This window comes from Dendropsophus ebraccatus, chromosome 2, assembly GCF_027789765.1.
Source record: "Dendropsophus ebraccatus isolate aDenEbr1 chromosome 2, aDenEbr1.pat, whole genome shotgun sequence".
In the NCBI taxonomy this organism is placed as follows: domain Eukaryota; kingdom Metazoa; phylum Chordata; class Amphibia; order Anura; family Hylidae; genus Dendropsophus; species Dendropsophus ebraccatus.
This window is the reverse complement of record NC_091455.1, coordinates 218,142,728-218,162,166: the sequence shown is the minus strand read 5'-3', so window position 1 is coordinate 218,162,166 and position 19,439 is coordinate 218,142,728. Positions and strand designations below refer to the sequence as shown.

Genomic DNA, 19,439 nt, shown 5'->3' with positions numbered 1-19,439 from the left:
ATACTCGTCTCGAGTAACGAGCACCCGAGCATTTTAGTACTCGCTCAACACTATGTATAGTATATATGTGTAAATTGTATACTGTATAGTGTATATGTGTATATTGTATATATGTGTATATTTTATATAGTATATATGTGTATATTATATATAGTATATATGTGTATATTGCATATAGTATCTAGTATATATGTGTATATAAGTATATGGGATATAGTATATATATATGTGTAAATGAGTATATAGTATATATGTGTATATTGAATATAGTGTATATGAGTATACATGTGTATTTTGTATATATGTGTATATGAGCATATAGTATATATGACTATATAGTATATATGTGTATATGAGTATATATGTGTATATTGTATATATGTGTATATGAGTATATATTGTATATTGTGTATATTGTGTATATATATGTACATAGTATATGTGTATATGAGTATATTGTATATATGTGTATATTGTATATAGTATATATGTGTATATGAGTATATAGTATATATGTGTAAATTGTATATATGTGTATACTAGAAAATGTACCCGGCGCTGCCCGGGTATAAAGTGTCAGTGTGTTAATTAGATTTGTTCTAAGGTGCCCAGGAGGCCAAGCTGAAGGTATTGTTTCATCAGTGGAATTAGTGTATAACTGTAGAGCATAGTTGGAGGGGTTCTGTATACCCACAGTGTATAATTTTTAGGGGTCCCGCATATCTGTAGTGCATAGTTGGGGGTGGGGGGGGGGCTGTATACCTATAGTGTATAGTTGGGGGAGTCCTGTATCACATGGCGGCAACTCAGTGCATTTAGGCATGTAGACATGGTCAAGACAATCTCCTGCAGTTCAAACCGAGCATCAGTATGGGGAAGAAAGGTGATTTGAGGCCTTTGAACGTGGCATGGTTGTTGGTGCCAGAAGGGCTGGTCTGAGTATTTCAGAAACTGCTGATCTACTGGGATTTTCACGCACAACCATCTCTAGGGTTTACAGAGAATGGTCCGAAAAAGAAAAAACCATCCAGTGAGCGGCCGTTCTGTGGGCGGAAATGCCTTGTTGATGCCAGAGGTCAGAGGAGAATGGGCAGACTGGTTCCAGCTGATAGAAAGGCAACAGTGACTCAAATAGCCAACCGTTACAGCCAATGTAGGCCGAAGAGCATCTCTGAGCGCACAGTACGGCCAACTCCGAGGCAGATGGGCTACAGCAGCAGAAGACCACCCGTTACTAGCATGGTGTACCTAATAAAGTGGCCGGTGAGTATGTGTAAATAGTATATGTGCAGGGCCGCCGATAGGGCAGTACAAGTGGTACTGCCATATGGGGCCCGGACCCTAAGAGACATGGGGGGGGGGGGCCCGGTGTCCGCCGCCCCCCGTCCGCTACGCTAGGGGCGGCGGACGGAACATTAAAGCGATCCGGCAGGCGTGATCATGTGACGTCATCACGCCTGCCGGAAGTCCCGTCCCTGCGGCTCGCAAGATGGAGCCCGAAGAGGAGGAGGAAGAGCTGCTGCCTGCACAGCGCGGATTAGGTGAGTAGGATGTTTGTTTTTTTAGGGGCACCTCTGGGGGCGTTATTAGCTCTTGGGGGCACCTCTGGGGGCATTATTAGCTCTTGGGGGCACCTCTGGGGGCATTATTAGCTCTTGGGGGCACCTCTGGGGGCATTATTAGCTCTTGGGGGCACCTCTGGGGGCATTATTAGCTCTTGGGGGCACCTCTGGGGGCATTATTAGCTCTTGGGGGGCACCTCTGGGGACATTATTAGCTCTTGGGGGGCACCTCTGGGGGCATTATTAGCTCTTGGGGGGCACCTCTGGGGGCATTATTAGCTCTTGGGGGCACCTCTGGGGGCATTATTAGCTCTTGGGGGCACCTCTGGGGGCATTATTAGCTCTTGGGGGGCACCTCTGGGGACATTATTAGCTCTTGGGGGGCACCTCTGGGGGCATTATTAGCTCTTGGGGGCACCTCTGGGGGCATTATTAGCTCTTGGGGGCACCTCTGGGGGCATTATTAGTTCATGGGGGCACCCTCATCAGTGCAGAGCAGGGTGTTGGCTGGCTAGTGAGAGGTCTATTGACGTGGGTCAAAGGGGTAATGACTCTCCTTAAGGAGAGCCCGTCTCAAGGACGTGTGGAGACTTACAGACCATTGCTGCTCCACTAGGAATTCTGGGAAGAAAGAATATGCAAAGTAGCTCTCACACCTCTTAAGCAAAGATGAGGGTCAAAAACCCATAACAGCTGTCTGCAGATGGGAAATCTTTCCTTTGGGAGAGATAGTTTGGCTCGGCATAAAATCTCCAGTCAATGTTCTAAGGCTCCTTGACTGAGCGAGACTTGACTTGAAGGGACATCTCTTTGCTTGAGAGGTGTGAGAGCTACTTTGCATATTCTTTCTTTACAGATAATGTAGTAGCTGTCACCTGCAGTCCTATGTAACAGCACAGATAACACAGCGATATCTCTGAGTACAGATAATGTAGATGTCACCTGCAGTCCTATGTAACACCACAGATAACACAGTGATATCTCTGAGTACAGATAATGTAGTTGATGGGACCTGCAGTCCTATGTAACACCACAGATAACACAGCGATATCTCTGAGTACAGATAATGTAGTAGATGTCACCTGCAGTCCTATGTAACACCACAGATAACACAGTGATATCTCTGAGTACAGATAATGTAGTAGTCACCTGCAGTCCTATGTAACACCACAGATAACACAGCGATATCTCTGAGTACAGATAATGTAGTAGATGTCACCTGCAGTCCTATGTAACACCACAGATAACAGCGATATCTCTGAGTACAGATAATGTAGATGTCACCTGCAGTCCTATGTAACACCACAGATAACAGCGATATCTCTGAGTACAGATAATGTAGTAGTCACCTGCAGTCCTATGTAACACCACAGATAACACAGTGATATCTCTGAGTACAGATAATGTAGTAGTCACCTGCAGTCCTATGTAACAGCACAGATAACACTGATATCTCTGAGTACAGATAATGTAGTAGTCACCTGCAGTCCTATGTAACACCACAGATAACACAGTGATATCTCTGAGTACAGATAATGTAGTAGATGTCACCTGCAGTCCTATGTAACACCACAGATAACACAGTGGTATCTCTGAGTACAGATAATGTAGTAGCTGTCACCTGCAGTCCTATGTAACACCACAGATAACACAGTGATATCTCTGAGTACAGATAATGTAGATGTCACCTGCAGTCCTATGTAACAGCACAGATAACACAGCGATATCTCTGAGTACAGATAATGTAGTAGTCACCTGCAGTCCTATGTAACACCACAGATAACAAAGTGATATCTCTGAGTACAGATAATGTAGTAGATGTCACCTGCAGTCCTATGTAACACCACAGATAACACAGTGATATCTCTGAGTACAGATAATGTAGTAGCTGTCACCTGCAGTCCTATGTAACACCACAGATAACACAGCGATATCTCTGAGTACAGATAATGTAGTAGTCACCTGCAGTCCTATGTAACACCACAGATAACAAAGTGATATCTCTGAGTACAGATAATGTAGTAGATGTCACCTGCAGTCCTATGTAACACCACAGATAACACAGTGATATCTCTGAGTACAGATAATGTAGTAGCTGTCACCTGCAGTCCTATGTAACACCACAGATAACACAGCGATATCTCTGAGGACAGATAATGTAGTAGTCACCTGCAGTCCTATGTAACACCACAGATAACACAGTGATATCTCTGAGTACAGATAATGTAGATGTCACCTGCAGTCCTATGTAACACCACAGATAACACAGTGATATCTCTGAGTACAAATAATGTAGATGTCACCTGCAGTCCTATGTAACAGCACAGATAACACTGATATCTCTGAGTACAGATAATGTAGGTCAAAGGGGTAATGACTCTCCTTAAGGAGAGTCCGTCTCAAGGACGTGTGGAGACTTTAGGGCCACATTTATCATCCGGCGGACGGATGATTTTTGGCGGAAAGTGCCGATTTGCGTATTATTTTATACGCAAATGGCCGATTTGCGAATAAAATAATCGCAAATCGGCACTTTCCGCCGAGTATGCCAGGGGGCGGAAAGGGGGCGGAAAGTAGGCGGGAAGTGGGCGGAACGGAGCGGAACGGAGCCCAAATGTACGCCGAAAACCTACTCCAGTCCTCAGCTGGCGTAGGTTTTCGGCGGTGCGCACCGGTGCGCACAGGATTTATGTACAGGCAGTCCGCCTCTACATAAATCCCCGTACCGCCGGAGCTGCGGGGGCATTTTTAAGTCCGGCGTAAAAAACGCCGGACTTAATAAATGCCTCCCTTAGTCTCCACACGTCCTTGAGACGGACTCTCCTTAAGGAGAGTCATTACCCCTTTGACCTACATTATCTGTACTCAGAGATATCACTGTGTTATCTGTGGTGTTACATAGGACTGCAGGTGACTACTACATTATCTGTCCTCAGAGATATCGCTGTGTTATCTGTGGTGTTACATAGGACTGCAGGTGACAGCTACTACATTATCTGTACTCAGAGATATCACTGTGTTATCTGTGCTGTTACATAGGACTGCAGGTGACTACTACATTATCTGTACTCAGAGATATCACTGTGTTATCTGTGGTGTTACATAGGACTGCAGGTGACTACTACATTATCTGTACTCAGAGATATCACTGTGTTATCTGTGGTGTTACATAGGACTGCAGGGGACATCTACCACATTATCTGTACTCAGAGCTATCACTGTGTTATCTGTGCTGTTACATAGGACTGCAGGTGACATCTACATTATCTGTACTCAGAGATATCACTGTGTTATCTGTGCTGTTACATAGGACTGCAGGTGACATCTACATTATCTGTACTCAGAGATATCACTGTGTTATCTGTGCTGTTACATAGGACTGCAGGTGACATCTACATTATCTGTACTCAGAGATATCACTGTGTTATCTGTGCTGTTACATAGGACTGCAGGTGACATCTACATTATCTGTACTCAGAGATATCACTTTGTTATCTGTGGTGTTACATAGGACTGCAGGTGACTACTACATTATCTGTACTCAGAGATATCACTGTGTTATCTGTGCTGTTACATAGGACTGCAGGTGACATCTACTACATTATCTGTACTCAGAGATATCACTGTGTTATCTGTGCTGTTACATAGGACTGCAGGTGACATCTACATTATCTGTACTCAGAGATATCACTGTGTTATCTGTGGTGTTACATAGGACTGCAGGTGACTACTACATTATCTGTACTCAGAGATATCAGTGTTATCTGTGCTGTTACATAGGACTGCAGGTGACTACTACATTATCTGTACTCAGAGATATCACTGTGTTATCTGTGCTGTTACATAGGACTGCAGGTGACATCTACATTATCTGTACTCAGAGATATCACTGTGTTATCTGTGGTGTTACATAGGACTGCAGGTGACTACTACATTATCTGTACTAAGAGATATCACTGTGTTATCTGTGGTGCTACATAGGACTGCAGATGACTACTACATTATCTGTACTCAGAGATATCACTGTGTTATCTGTGCTGTTACATAGGACTGCAGGTGACATCTACATTATCTGTACTCAGAGATATCACTGTGTTATCTGTGGTGTTACATAGGACTGCAGGTGACATCTACATTATCTGTACTAAGAGATATCACTGTGTTATCTGTGGTGCTACATAGGACTGCAGATGACTACTACATTATCTGTACTCAGAGATATCGCTGTGTTATCTGTGGTGTTACATAGGACTGCAGGTGACTACTACATTATCTGTACTCAGAGATACCACTGTGTTATCTGTGGTGTTACATAGGACTGAAGGTGAAATCTACTACATTATCTGTACTCAGAGATACCACTGTGTTATGTGGTGTTACATAGGACTGCAGGTGATATGAGGTCATTTCTCCAGGTTGCAGAAGTTCAAACTTCATCGTGCCCTGGTGTGCTGGTGTCTGTATACATGTGTGCTGGTGTCTGTATACATGTGTGCTGGTGTCTGTATACATGTGTGCTGGTGTCTGTATACATGTGTGCTGGTGTGCTGGTGTCTGTATACATGTGTGCTGGTGTCTGTATGTGTGTATACATGTGTGCTGGTGTCTGTATACATGTGTGCTGGTGTCTGTATACATGTGTGCTGGTGTCTGTATACATGTGTGCTGGTGTCTGTATGTGTGTATACATGTGTGCTGGTGTCTGTATACATGTGTGCTGGTGTCTGTATACATGTGTGCTGGTGTCTGTATACATGTGTGCTGGTGTCTGTATGTCTGTATACATGTGTGCTGGTGTCTGTATACATGTGTGCTGGTGTCTGTGTGTGAGATCAATTCTAGAGAACTGGCTCATATACCCTATTTTCCCCAGTGGCTTATAATGTAACCTCTGTTATACAGTTATAAAATTGTAGAAACTAAATGTGAACAAGGTGCAATTCAAATAGACACTTACTTGTATAGCTGCCTCTTGTGCTCTGTATGCAGTGCATTATACTCACCCCTGCAACGTACAATTTATAGCGCGTCTACAAGTCCAGTGGGGCTCATTATGATGGAGACTATTGATTGGTGAACATATACAAATCAAACAGCCCCCCAGACCCTCGAAATTCAATAACCCCAAACGGGGCATTGCCTAGTACTCAACAGCTTCTGAATACAGGGGAACCCCTACCCCACTCTTGTGTAAGTTTTAGTCTCCATCATAATGAGCCCCGCTGGGCTTGTAGACGCGCTATAAATTGTACGTTGCGGGGGTGAATATAACGCACTGCATACAGATCACAAGAGGCAGCTATACAAGTGAGTGTCTGTATGGGGACATTTACATTGCACCTTGTTCACATTTAGTTTCTACAATTTTATATCTGTATAACAGAGGTTACATTTTAAGCCACTGGGGAAAATGGGATATATGAGCCAGTTCTCTAGAATTGATCGGAACCAAATTATACCTCCCAGCAAGGCGTGGGGCCAACACACTATTTTTTTTTTATTAATGTGGGGGGCCCAGACACTTTGGTTGTATTGGGCCCCGAAATTCCTGATGGTGGCCCTGTATATGTGTATATGAGTATATAGTATATTTGTGTAAATGAGTATATAATATATATGTGTATATAAGTATCTCTATATAATAAAAATGAAAGTCTGTCTGTCTGTCTGTCTGTCCTTCTGTCTGTCTGTCCTCTATAGACTTCCAAATGCCTGAACCGTTTGACCCCAAATTTGGCCCACAGATACATTGGGTGCCCAGGAAGGTTATTGCGAAGGTCCCGTCCCCGCCAGATGTACAGGAGGGGAGGGGGAGGGGAAGAGAGGCGCCCCATAGAGATGAATGGGAAAATCTCCTCACTGCACACACAGGTGATATAATTAGCTGCAGCAGACACGGCAGTTGGAGCCTTAGCAACCAATAGGATTACTGCTTTCATTTTCACAGGGAGCAATGGTTGCTAGGGAAGCTGCCTCACAACATCCACAGTAATAACTGGTAGACCCCCTACTCCATCTATACAGTACAGGTATACAGGGCCCCCTACTCCATCTATACAGTACATGTATACAGGACCCCCTACTCCATCTATACAGTATATGTATATACAGGGCCCCCTACTCCATCTATACAGTACATGTATATACAGGACCCCCTACTCCATCTATACAGTACAGGTATACAGGACCCCCTACTCCATCTATACAGTACATGTATATACAGGGCCCCCTACTCCATCTATACAGTACATGTATACAGGACCCCCTACTCCATCTATACAGTACATGTATACAGGACCCCCTACTCCATCTATACAGTACATGTATACAGGACCCCCTACTCCATCTATACAGTACATGTATACAGGGCCCCCTACTCCATCTATACAGTACATGTATACAGGACCCCCTACTCCATCTATACAGTACATGTATACAGGACCCCCTACTCCATCTATACAGTACATGTATACAGGGCCCCCTACTCCATCTATACAGTACATGTATATACAGGGCCCCCTACTCCATCTATACAGTACATGTATACAGGACCCCCTACTCCATCTATACAGTATATATATATACAGGGCCCCCTACTCCATCTATACAGGACATATATATACAGGACCCCCTACTCCATCTATACAGGACATGTATATACAGGACCCCCTACTCCATCTGTACAGTACATGTATACAGGACCCCCTACTCCATCTATACAGTACATGTATACAGGACCCCCTACTCCATCTATACAGTACATGTATACAGGACCCCCTACTCCATCTATACAGTACATGTATACAGGACCCCCTACTCCATCTATACAGTACATGTATATACAGGACCCCCTACTCCATCTATACAGTACATGTATACAGGACCCCCTACTCCATCTATACAGTACATGTCTATACAGGACCCCCTACTCCATCTATACAGTACATGTATATACAGGACCTCCTACTCCATCTATACAGTACATGTATATAGGACATTACAGGTATACAGGACCCCCTACTCCATCTATACAGTACATGTATACAGGACCTCCTACTCCATCTATACAGTACATGTATACAGGACATTACAGGTATACAGGACCCCCTACTCCATCTATACAGTACATGTATACAGGACCCCTTACTCCATCTATACAGTACATGTATACAGGACTATGGAAAGAGTAGTGGTCGGCACTTTCAAGAGTAAAAAACGTGGCTTTATTTTGTCATTTAAAATCCATGTCACAAATCCAAACATATGTAGAAGGCACGATCTATTCCCCCCCTATTCCATCTATACAGTACATGTATACAAGGCCCCCTACTCCATCTATACAGTACATGTATACCGAACCCCCTACTCCATCTATACAGTACATGTATACAGGACCTCCTATTCCATCTATACAGTACATGTATACAGGACATTACAGGTATACAGGACCCCCTACTCCTACTATACAGTACATGTATACAGGACCCCCTACTCCATCTATACAGTACATGTATACAGGACCTCCTACTCCATCTATACAGTACATGTATACAGGACATTACAGGTATACAGGACCCCCTACTCCATCTATACAGTACATGTATACAGGACCCCCTACTCCATCTATACAGTACATGTATACAGGGCCCTCTACTCCATCTATACAGTACATGTATACAGGACCCCCTACTCCATCTATACAGTACATGTATACAGGACCCCCTACTCCATCTATACAGTACATGTATACAGGACCCCCTACTCCATCTATACAGTACACGTATACAGGACCCCCTACTCCATCTATACAGTAAATGAATACAGGACCTCCTACTCCATCTATACAGTACATGTATACAGGACCCCCTACTCCATCTATACAGTACATGTATACAGGACCCCCTACTCCATCTATACAGTACATGTATACAGGACCCCTTACTCCATCTATACAGTACATGTATACAGGACCCCCTACTCCATCTATACAGTACATGTATACAGAACCCCCTACTCCATCTATACAGTACATGTATATACAGGGCACTACAGGTATACTGGACCCCCTACTCCCTCTATACAGTACATATATACAGGACCCCCTACTCCATCTATACAGTACATGTATACAGGACCTCCTACTCCATCTATATAGTACATGTATACAGGACCCCCTACTCCATCTATACAGTACAGGTATACAGGACCTCCTACTCCATCTATACAGTACATGTATACAGGACCCCCTATTCCATCTATACAGTACATGTATACAGGACCTCCTACTCCATCTGTACAGTACATGTATACAGGAACCCATACTCCATCTATACACTACATCTATACAGGGCCCCCTACTCCATCTATACAATACATGTATACAGGACCCCCTACTCCATTTATACAGTACATATATACAGGACCCCCTATTCCATCTATACAGTACATGTATACAGGATCTCCTACTCCATCTATACAGTACATGTATACAGGACCCCTTACTCCATCTATACAGTACATCTATACAGTACATGTATACAGGGCCCCCTACTCCATCTATACAATACATGTATACAGGACCCCCTACTCCATCTATACAGTACATGTATATACAGGGCCCCCTACTCCATCTATACAGTACATGTATACAGGGCCCCCTACTCTATCTATACAGTACATGTATACAGGACCCCCTACTCCATCTATACAGTACATGTATACAGGGCCCCCTACTCCATCTATACAATACATGTATACAGGACCCCCTACTCCATCTATACAGTACATGTATACAGGACCCCCTACTCCATCTATACAGTACATGTATACAGGAGCCCCTACTCCATCTATACAGTACATGTACATACAGGGTCCCCTACTCCATCTATACAATACATGTATACTGGACCTCCTACTCCATCTATACAGTACATGTACATACAGGGCCCCCTACTCCATCTATACAATACATGTATACAGGACCCCCTACTCCATCTATACAGTACATGTATACAGGACTATGGAAAGAGTAGTGGTCGGCACTTTCAAGAGTAAAAAAGGTGGCTTTATTTTGTCATTAAGGCCAGGTTCAGACTATGTAACTGTGCAGCTGTATTTGCGGCTGTAATTGTGCGGCGGTATTTTTGGTGGTTCATGCGTACGCTGGAAAGTATAGGATATACGGCTGCACAGTGCACACTATGTATGAATCTACGGCCAGATCGTAAACGGACCCGTAAAAAATGAACAAGACCATTGTTTGCGGCTGGACATGCGGCCGAGGATTGACAGGCGGTCCGTACGGAGTACTTAAAAAATAGCCGGCAATGATGCCGAATGCCGATGCCTCTAATAGTTAATATATTAAATTACTAAAACACATTTTCTTTGTAATAAAGTCCCTTTCGTTGGTCAATAATTTAATTCTAACGAATCCATCATTTTGCAATTAAATATACTGTTAAAATAAATAGATATATAAATAAATGTATATTTATATATATAATTATTTTTTGACAGTATATTTAATTGCACAATGATGGATTCGTTAGAATTAAATTATTGACCAACGAAACTGAATTTATTTCAATGAAAATGTGTTTTATTAATTAAATATTAATTAGTACAGGAAGCTCCATAAGCCGTTAATTCATATTGCCGGTAATAGAGCTTTCTGTACTAATCATCACTTTACTGTAATGAAAACATCAAATGTTTCTTCTAATTATGTTATCACAATAGCATTATTAGAAGAAACATTTAGAATTATATGTGCGCTCAGCTGATTGGCTGATCGGCTGAGCGCACGTATAATGAGCCGGTCCGCAGCACAGTGACTTCATTGTGCTGCGGACCAGCGAAGAGGACACATCGGGGTGAGTATAGAGCTCTCCCCACCCCCTCCCCAGCACTGCACCCCTCCCAGCAAGGAAGGGGGGTCACTTAACCCCTTCCTTGCTGGGATGGGTGCAGTCTGACATCAGTCTGGCCCCCAAGGGGTTAAGGGGGATGCAATACATCCTCCCTTAACCCCTTGGGGGCCAGACTGTTAGCAGCGATCTGTAAAGATGCTGCATACTGTAAGGTGCACAACACCGCTCACAATGATGGGTGTTGTGCTCCTGTTTGTGTGTTTTTTGTGTGTTTCTCCCTTTTTGTTTTTCAGATATCGGTATCCTGTGGATTACGTCGGATTCCGTGGACTACGTCGATGACCAGCGGTTGTTTGTTGTTTTTTTTTAATAAAATGGTCAATGAGGGGTGTGGGGGTGTTTTTATTTGAATAAAAAAATTTTTTAACTTGTGTCTTCTCTTTATTTCTTTACTTTATAGACTTAGTAGTGGAAGCCGTCTAATAGACAGAATCCATTACTAAGTTGGGGCCTAGTGTTAGCCGGTATAAAATGGCTAACACTAACCCCCTATTATTACCCCAGTACCCAATGCCACCAGGGGTACTGGGAAGAGCCGGGTGCCAGTGGTCCCGGAGCGTCAAAATTGGCGCTCCTGGACCGGGCGGCAGCAGGCTGGTAAGATTTAGGCTGGGGAGGGCCTAAACCAATGGCTCTTCCCACCCTGGTGTTACCAGGCTGCTGTCGTTTGGTTTTTAACCCGGCTGGTTCTAAAAATAGGGGGGACCCTATGCGTTTTTTTTTAATTAATTATTTATTTATTAAGGTTACAAACCCACTTGGCGGGTCTGCAGCGAGTCTCCATGCTGCGTTTTTGCAGCGAGACTCGCTGCAGATCCCGGCCCTATGCTTTTAATGGCAGACAAACACGCAGCAGCGATGTACATCCCTGCTGCGAGTTTGTCTGCAGCCCACCCCATTAACCCCCCGGCCGCCGGAGCTGATACTTCACCTGATCCCGGCTCCGGCGGTTCCCGATGTCTTCAGCAAGCCGGAGCGGGGACCAGGTGAAGTATATGCTCCAGCCAGCCGCCCACAGCCCGATCGCCCCCCCGCAGCCCCGGCCGCCTGATCGCCCCCCCCCCGCAGCACCGATCGCACGCCCCCCCGATCGAGCGGCCGGGGCTGCAGGGGGGCGTGTAAGCGATCGATGCTGCCGGGGGGGCGTGCGATCGTTGCTGCGGTGGGGCGTGCGATCGGTGCAGCGGGGGGGCGATTGGGGTGGCCGGGGCTGCGGGCGGCTGGCTGGAGCATATACTTCACCTGGTCCCCGCTCCGGCTTGCTGAAGACATCGGGAACCACCGGTGAAGTATCAGCTCCGGCGGCTGGGGGGTTAATGGGGTGGGCTGCAGACAAACTCGCAGCAGGGATGTACATCCCTGCTGCGTGTTTGTCTGCCATTAAAAGCATAGGGCCGGGATCTGCAGCGAGTCTCGCTGCAAAAACGCAGCATGGAGACTCGCTGCAGACCCGCCAAGTGGGTTTGTAACCTTAAAAGAAAAAACGCTGGTCATCGACGTAGTCCACGGAATCCGACGTAATCCACAGGATACCGATATCTGAAAAACAAAAAGGGAGAAACACACAAAAAACACACAAACAGGAGCACAACACCCATCATTGTGAGCGGTGTTGTGCTCCTTACAGTATGCAGCATCTTTACAGATCGCTGCTTACAGTCTGGCCCCCAAGGGGTTAAGGGAGGATGTATTGTAACCCCCTTAACCCCTTGGGGGCCAGACTGATGTCAGACTGCACCCATCCCAGCAAGGAAGGGGTTAAGAGACCCCCCCTTCCTTGCTGGGAGGGGTGCAGTGCTGGGGAGGGGGTGGGGAGAGCTCTATACTCACCATCCGATGTCCCGATGTTGTCTCTTCGCTGGTCCGCAGCACAATGAAGTCACTGTACTGCGGACAGGCTCATTATATGTGCGCTCAGCCGAACAGCCAATCAGCTGAGCGCACATATAATTCTAAATGTTTCTTCTAATAATGCTATTGTGATAACATAATTAGAAGAAAGATTTGATGTTTTCATTAAAGTAAAGTGATGATTAGTACAGAAAGCTCTATTACCGGCAATATGAATTAACGGCTTATGGAGCTTCCTGTACTAATTAATATTTAATTAATAAAACACAATTTCGTGGAAATAAATTCAGTTTCGTTGGTCAATAATTTAATTCTAACGAATCCATCATTGTGCAATTAAATATACTGTCAAAAAATAAATATATATATAAATATACATTTATTTATATATCTATTTATTTTAACAGTATATTTAATTGCACAATGATGGATTAGTTTAAATTTAATTATTGAACAACAAAAGGCACTTTATTACAACGAAAATGTGTTTTATTATTTTGATATATTAACCATGAAAGACATCGGCATTAGTGCAGAGGATCGCAAACCCCGGTAATAGCGATTCCTGTAAACTGTTTCCCTGCTTTCCCAGATGCATCCAGAGGTGTTTCCATCACTTTCTTAACATTTTATTTGTTATTTTTAGTTGAACCAGATTTCAAAGTAAATGACCGTATGTTTTGAGCCGCATGTCTATTTTTTCCCACGGCCGGAGTTTCATCCGCACATTTACAGCCGCATAAAAAATACAGCCGCACAGTTACATAGTGTGAACCTAGCCTTAAAATGCATGTCACAAATCCAAACATATGTAGAAGGCACGATCTATTCCCCCCTATTCCATCTATACAGTACATGTATACAGGACTCCCTACTCCATCTATACAGTACATGTATACAGGACCCCCTACTCCATCTATACAGTACATGTATACAAGGCCCCCTACTCCATCTATATAGTACATGTATACAGGACCCCCTACTCCCCCTATACAGTACATGTATACAGGAGCCCCTACTCCAACTATATAGCACATGTATACAGGACCCCCTACTCCATCTATACAGTACATGTATACAGGACCCCCTACTCCATCTATACAGTACATATATACAGGACCTCCTACTCCATCTATACAGTACATGTATACAGGACATTACAGGTATACAGGACCCCCTACTCCTACTATACAGTACATGTATACAGGACCCCCTACTCCATCTATACAGTACATGTATACAGGGCCCTCTACTCCATCTATAAAGTACATGTATACAGGGCCCCCTACTCTATCTATACAGTACATGTATACAGGACCCCCTACTCCATCTATACAGTACATGTATACAGGACCCCCTACTCCATCTATACAGTACATGTATACAGGACCCCCTACTCCATCTATACAGTACATGTATATACAGGACCCCCTACTCCATCTATACAGGTATACAGGGCAGTATTACCAGCTGCTGTTGCCCTAAGCACTAAACCTGAGGACGCCCCATCCTCACCAATTAGCATCAGGATAGATTGGTAGGTAATAACTCCAGACGTCACATTTAAAACCGCCACACCATTCCTGACCAATACCGCCGTACTGTGACTGGATAACACTGCCACACCAGACCTGACCAATACTGCCATACTGTGACTGGATAACACCACTATACAAGACCTGACCAATACCGCCACACTGTGACTGGAGAACACCGCCACACCAGACCTGACCAATGCCGCCACACTGTGACTGGATAACACTGCCATACCAGACCTTACCAATACCGCCATACTGTGACTGGATAACACTGCCATCCCAGACCTGACCAATACCGCCATACTGTGACTGGATTACACCACTATACCAGACCTGACCAATACTGCCATACCCCCCCTCGAAAAGACACCAGATTTTCGGAACGGGAGGGTATTGCTCCTCTGCAAGGTGCTACCCTAGGCACCAGACCATGGGTGCCTAATGGTAAATACGACCCTGCAGGTATACAGGACACTACAGGTATACAGGACCCCAAAACTATACACTACAGGTGCACGGGACCTCCACCAACTATATACTACAGGTATACAGGACCCCAAACGTTACACTACAGGTATACAGGACCCCAAAACTATACACTGCAGGTATAAAGGACCTCCACCAACTATATACTTCAGGTATACAGGACCTCCACCAACCATACACTACAAGTATACAGAAACTCCACCAACTATATACTACAGGTATATAGGACCCCAAACTATACACTACAGGTATACAGGACCCCCAAACTATATACTACAACTATATACTACAGGTATACAGGACCCCAAACTATACACTACGGGGGAGATTTATCAAAGGGTGTAAAATTTAGACTGGTGCAAACTACCCACAGCAACCAATCAAAGCTCAGGTTTCCTTTCAGCACTAAACACCTATAAGACCCATCCGATATACAAATGATAAAAAATATCAAATGAATTGGTACAAAAGAACTTTATTGAGAAATATCGCAACAACAAATAAGGACAAGAAAGAAAAATTAAATATAAAAACAAACAAAGACCTGGGAGGTGGGAGACCAAGCATAAGGGGAGGTATATGTTTACAAAATAAAGTGCAAGTGCATATATGCAGTACTCATAAGTTTTCAGTATACAGCCTGGTTATAAGCATATTATAAAGTGCAAGTGCTCAAACATGACCAAAAACACAAGCTGCATAGCTGAATCTAGCACTCCTTTGGAGGAGTGTGAGGTGGGAGTCCTGAGGGGCTGGGAATCATATCCCTGGGTAATGTTGTTTATGTGCACCTGCCTATACCTTGCTAGATTCAGCTATGCAGCTTGTGTTTTTGGTCATGTTTGAGCACTTGCACTTTATAATATGCTTATAACCAGGCTGTATACTGAAAACTTATGAGTACTGCATATATGCACTTGCACTTTATTTTGTAAACATATACCTCCCCTTATGCTTGGTCTCCCACCTCCCAGGTCTTTGTTTGTTTTTATATTTAATTTTTCTTTCTTGTCCTTATTTGTTGTTGCGATATTTCTCAATAAAGTTCTTTTGTACCAATTCATTTGATATTTTTTATCATTTGTATATCGGATGGGTCTTATAGGTGTTTAGTTCTGGTTCTATTGCCATTCGGTTATCTTTTTTCCCCCCCTTATCCCTGTTGTCTTTTGGGGTATAGGACGTTTATCATAAGAATCCAGAATTTATAGGTGTTTTCCTTTCAGCACTGCCTAAAGCTGAGCTGTGATTGGTTGCTGTGGGTAGTTTGCACCAGTCTAAATTTTACACCCTTTGATAAATCTCCCCCTACGTGTTTACAGAAACCCAAAACTATACACTACAGGTATACAGGATCTTCACCAACTCTATAATACAGGTAGGGGACCCCCAAACTTTAAACTACAGGTATACCGGACCTCCACCAACTATATACTACAGGTATACAGGACCCCAAGCTATACACTACGGGTTTACAGAAACCCAAAATTATACACTACAGGTATACAGGACCTTCACCAACTCTATAATACAGGTATACAGCACCCCCACCAACTCTATACTACAGGTATACAGGACCCCAAACAATACACTACAGGTATACAGGACCCCAAAACTATACACTACAGGTATACAGGAACTCCACCAACTGTATACTACAGGTATATAGGACCCCAAACTTTACAGGTATACAGGAACTCCACCAACTCTATACTACAAGTATACAGCACCTTACCAACTCTATACTACAGGTATACAGGACCCCCAAACTTTACACTACAGGTATATAGGACCTCCACCAACTAAATACTACAGGTATACAGGACCCTCCAACTATACACTACAGGTATACAGGACCCCTGAACTATATACTACAGGTATACAAGACCTCCACCAACTTTACACTACAGGTATCCAGGACCCTCAAACTATAAACTACAGGTATACAAAACCTCCACCAACTATACATTACAGGTATACAGCACCAACTATTTACCACATGTATACAGGACCCGCGAACTATACAGTAAAGGTATACAGGTCCTTCACCAACTATACACTGCAGGTATACAGGACTTCCCAAACTATACAGTACAGGTATACAGCCCCCCCACCCCCCAACTATGCATTACAGATATGCAGGACCCCTAAAAACTATACACTGTAGGTATACAGAACCCCTCCAACAATGTTCTACAGTTATACACTAATTCCACTAATGTAACAATACCTTTAGATTGGCCTCCTGGGCACCTTAGAAAAAATCTAATTAACACACTGACACTTTATACCCGGGCAGCGCCGGGTACATTTTCTAGTATAGTATATATGTGTAAATGAGTACATAGTATATATGTGTATATTGTATACAATATATATGTGTATATGAGTATTTAGTATATATGTGTATATTGTATATATGTGTGTATATATAGTATATTGTGTATATTGTATATATATGTATATAGTATATATGTGTATATTGTATATAGTATATATGTGTATATGAGTATATATAATATATATGTGTATATAATATATATGTGTAAACAAGTATATAATATATATGTGTATATAGTATATATGTGTTTATTGTATATATGTTTATATATAATATATTGTATATATATTGTATATATATAATATATAGTATATGTGTATGAGTATATAGTTAATATCTGTATTTGAGTATATAGTATGTATATATATATATATATGTATGTGTATATTTGTACATAATATATATATGAGTATATGAGTATATATGTGTATATTAGTATATAGTATATCTGTGTATATAGTATATATGTGTATATGAGTATATATGTGTATATAGTTTATATGTGTATATGAGTATATAGTATATATGTGTATATTGTATACATTGTATATATGTGTATATAGTATATATGTGTATATAGTATGGTATGAGGACCTATACCCCCCCATACATTAAGAAGCTTCAGCTAATCAGCCATGAGGGGCTTATTTACCTGACAACGGATACCAGCAGGGGGTGCCTACCTGTCATCTGTATCCGGCAGACGGGGCAACATCCTCCGGGCTCCTGCACAGGCACCTCCCCCTGTAACCGATAATCACAGCGAGATATCAGAGCCCAACCATAATATAATATAATATACCCCATCATCAGTGTCATATAATATACCCCATCATTAGTGTCATATAATATACCCCATCATCAGTGTCATAAAATATACCCCATCATTAGTGTCATATAATATACCCCATCATTAGTGTCATAAAATATACCCCATCATTAGTGTCATATAATATACCCCATCATCAGTGTCATATAATATACCCCATCATTACTAACATATAATATACCCCATCATCAGTGTCATATAATATACCCCATCATCAGTAACATATAATATACCCCATCATTACTAACATATAATATACCCCATCATCAGAGTCATATATTATACCCCATCATCAGTGTCATATAATATACCCCATCATCAGTGTCATATAATATACCCCATCGTTAGTAACATATAATATACCCCATCATCAGTGTCATATAATATACCCCATCATTAGTAACATATAATATACCCCATCATTAGTGTCATATAATATACCCCATCATTAGGAACATATAATATACCCCATCATTAGTAACATATAATATACCCCATCATTAGGAACATATAATATACCCCATCATCAGTAACATATAATATACCCCATCATCAGTGTCATATAATATACCCCATCATCAGTGTCATATAATATACCCCATCATTAGTGTCATATAATATACCCCATCATTAGTGTCATATAATATACCCCATCATTAGTGTCATATAATATACCCCATCATCAGTGTCATATAATATACCCCATCATCAGTGTCTTATAATAACCCCCCAGTACCCCGGTATCGGTGCCCTCACCTCCGCACAGTCCAGCGGGGGACACTGAGTGGCGCAGACTCCGATTCCGTTGACACATCGGCAGATGTGACACCCGTCCTGCCAGTCGTCTCCAGGCTGTATAAGACAGGATCAGTCGTTATAATGACCGGAGGGGGGGCTTGG

At 42.8% G+C, this 19,439-nt stretch overlaps 1 protein-coding gene across 1 annotated transcript in view; it reads right to left on the bottom strand.

The window, feature by feature from the left end:
* The window catches only part of LOC138784235 (SCO-spondin-like), a 251,800-nt gene that overhangs the window by 7,017 nt on the left and 225,344 nt on the right, over positions 1 to 19,439 (bottom strand). The window contains exons 108-109 of the mRNA XM_069959741.1: positions 19,296 to 19,391; positions 18,394 to 18,454 (exon numbers count right to left, since the gene is read on the bottom strand). Coding sequence (XP_069815842.1) covers positions 18,394 to 18,454; positions 19,296 to 19,391 — 157 coding nt within the window. The remainder of the gene's footprint in view (positions 1 to 18,393; positions 18,455 to 19,295; positions 19,392 to 19,439) is intronic.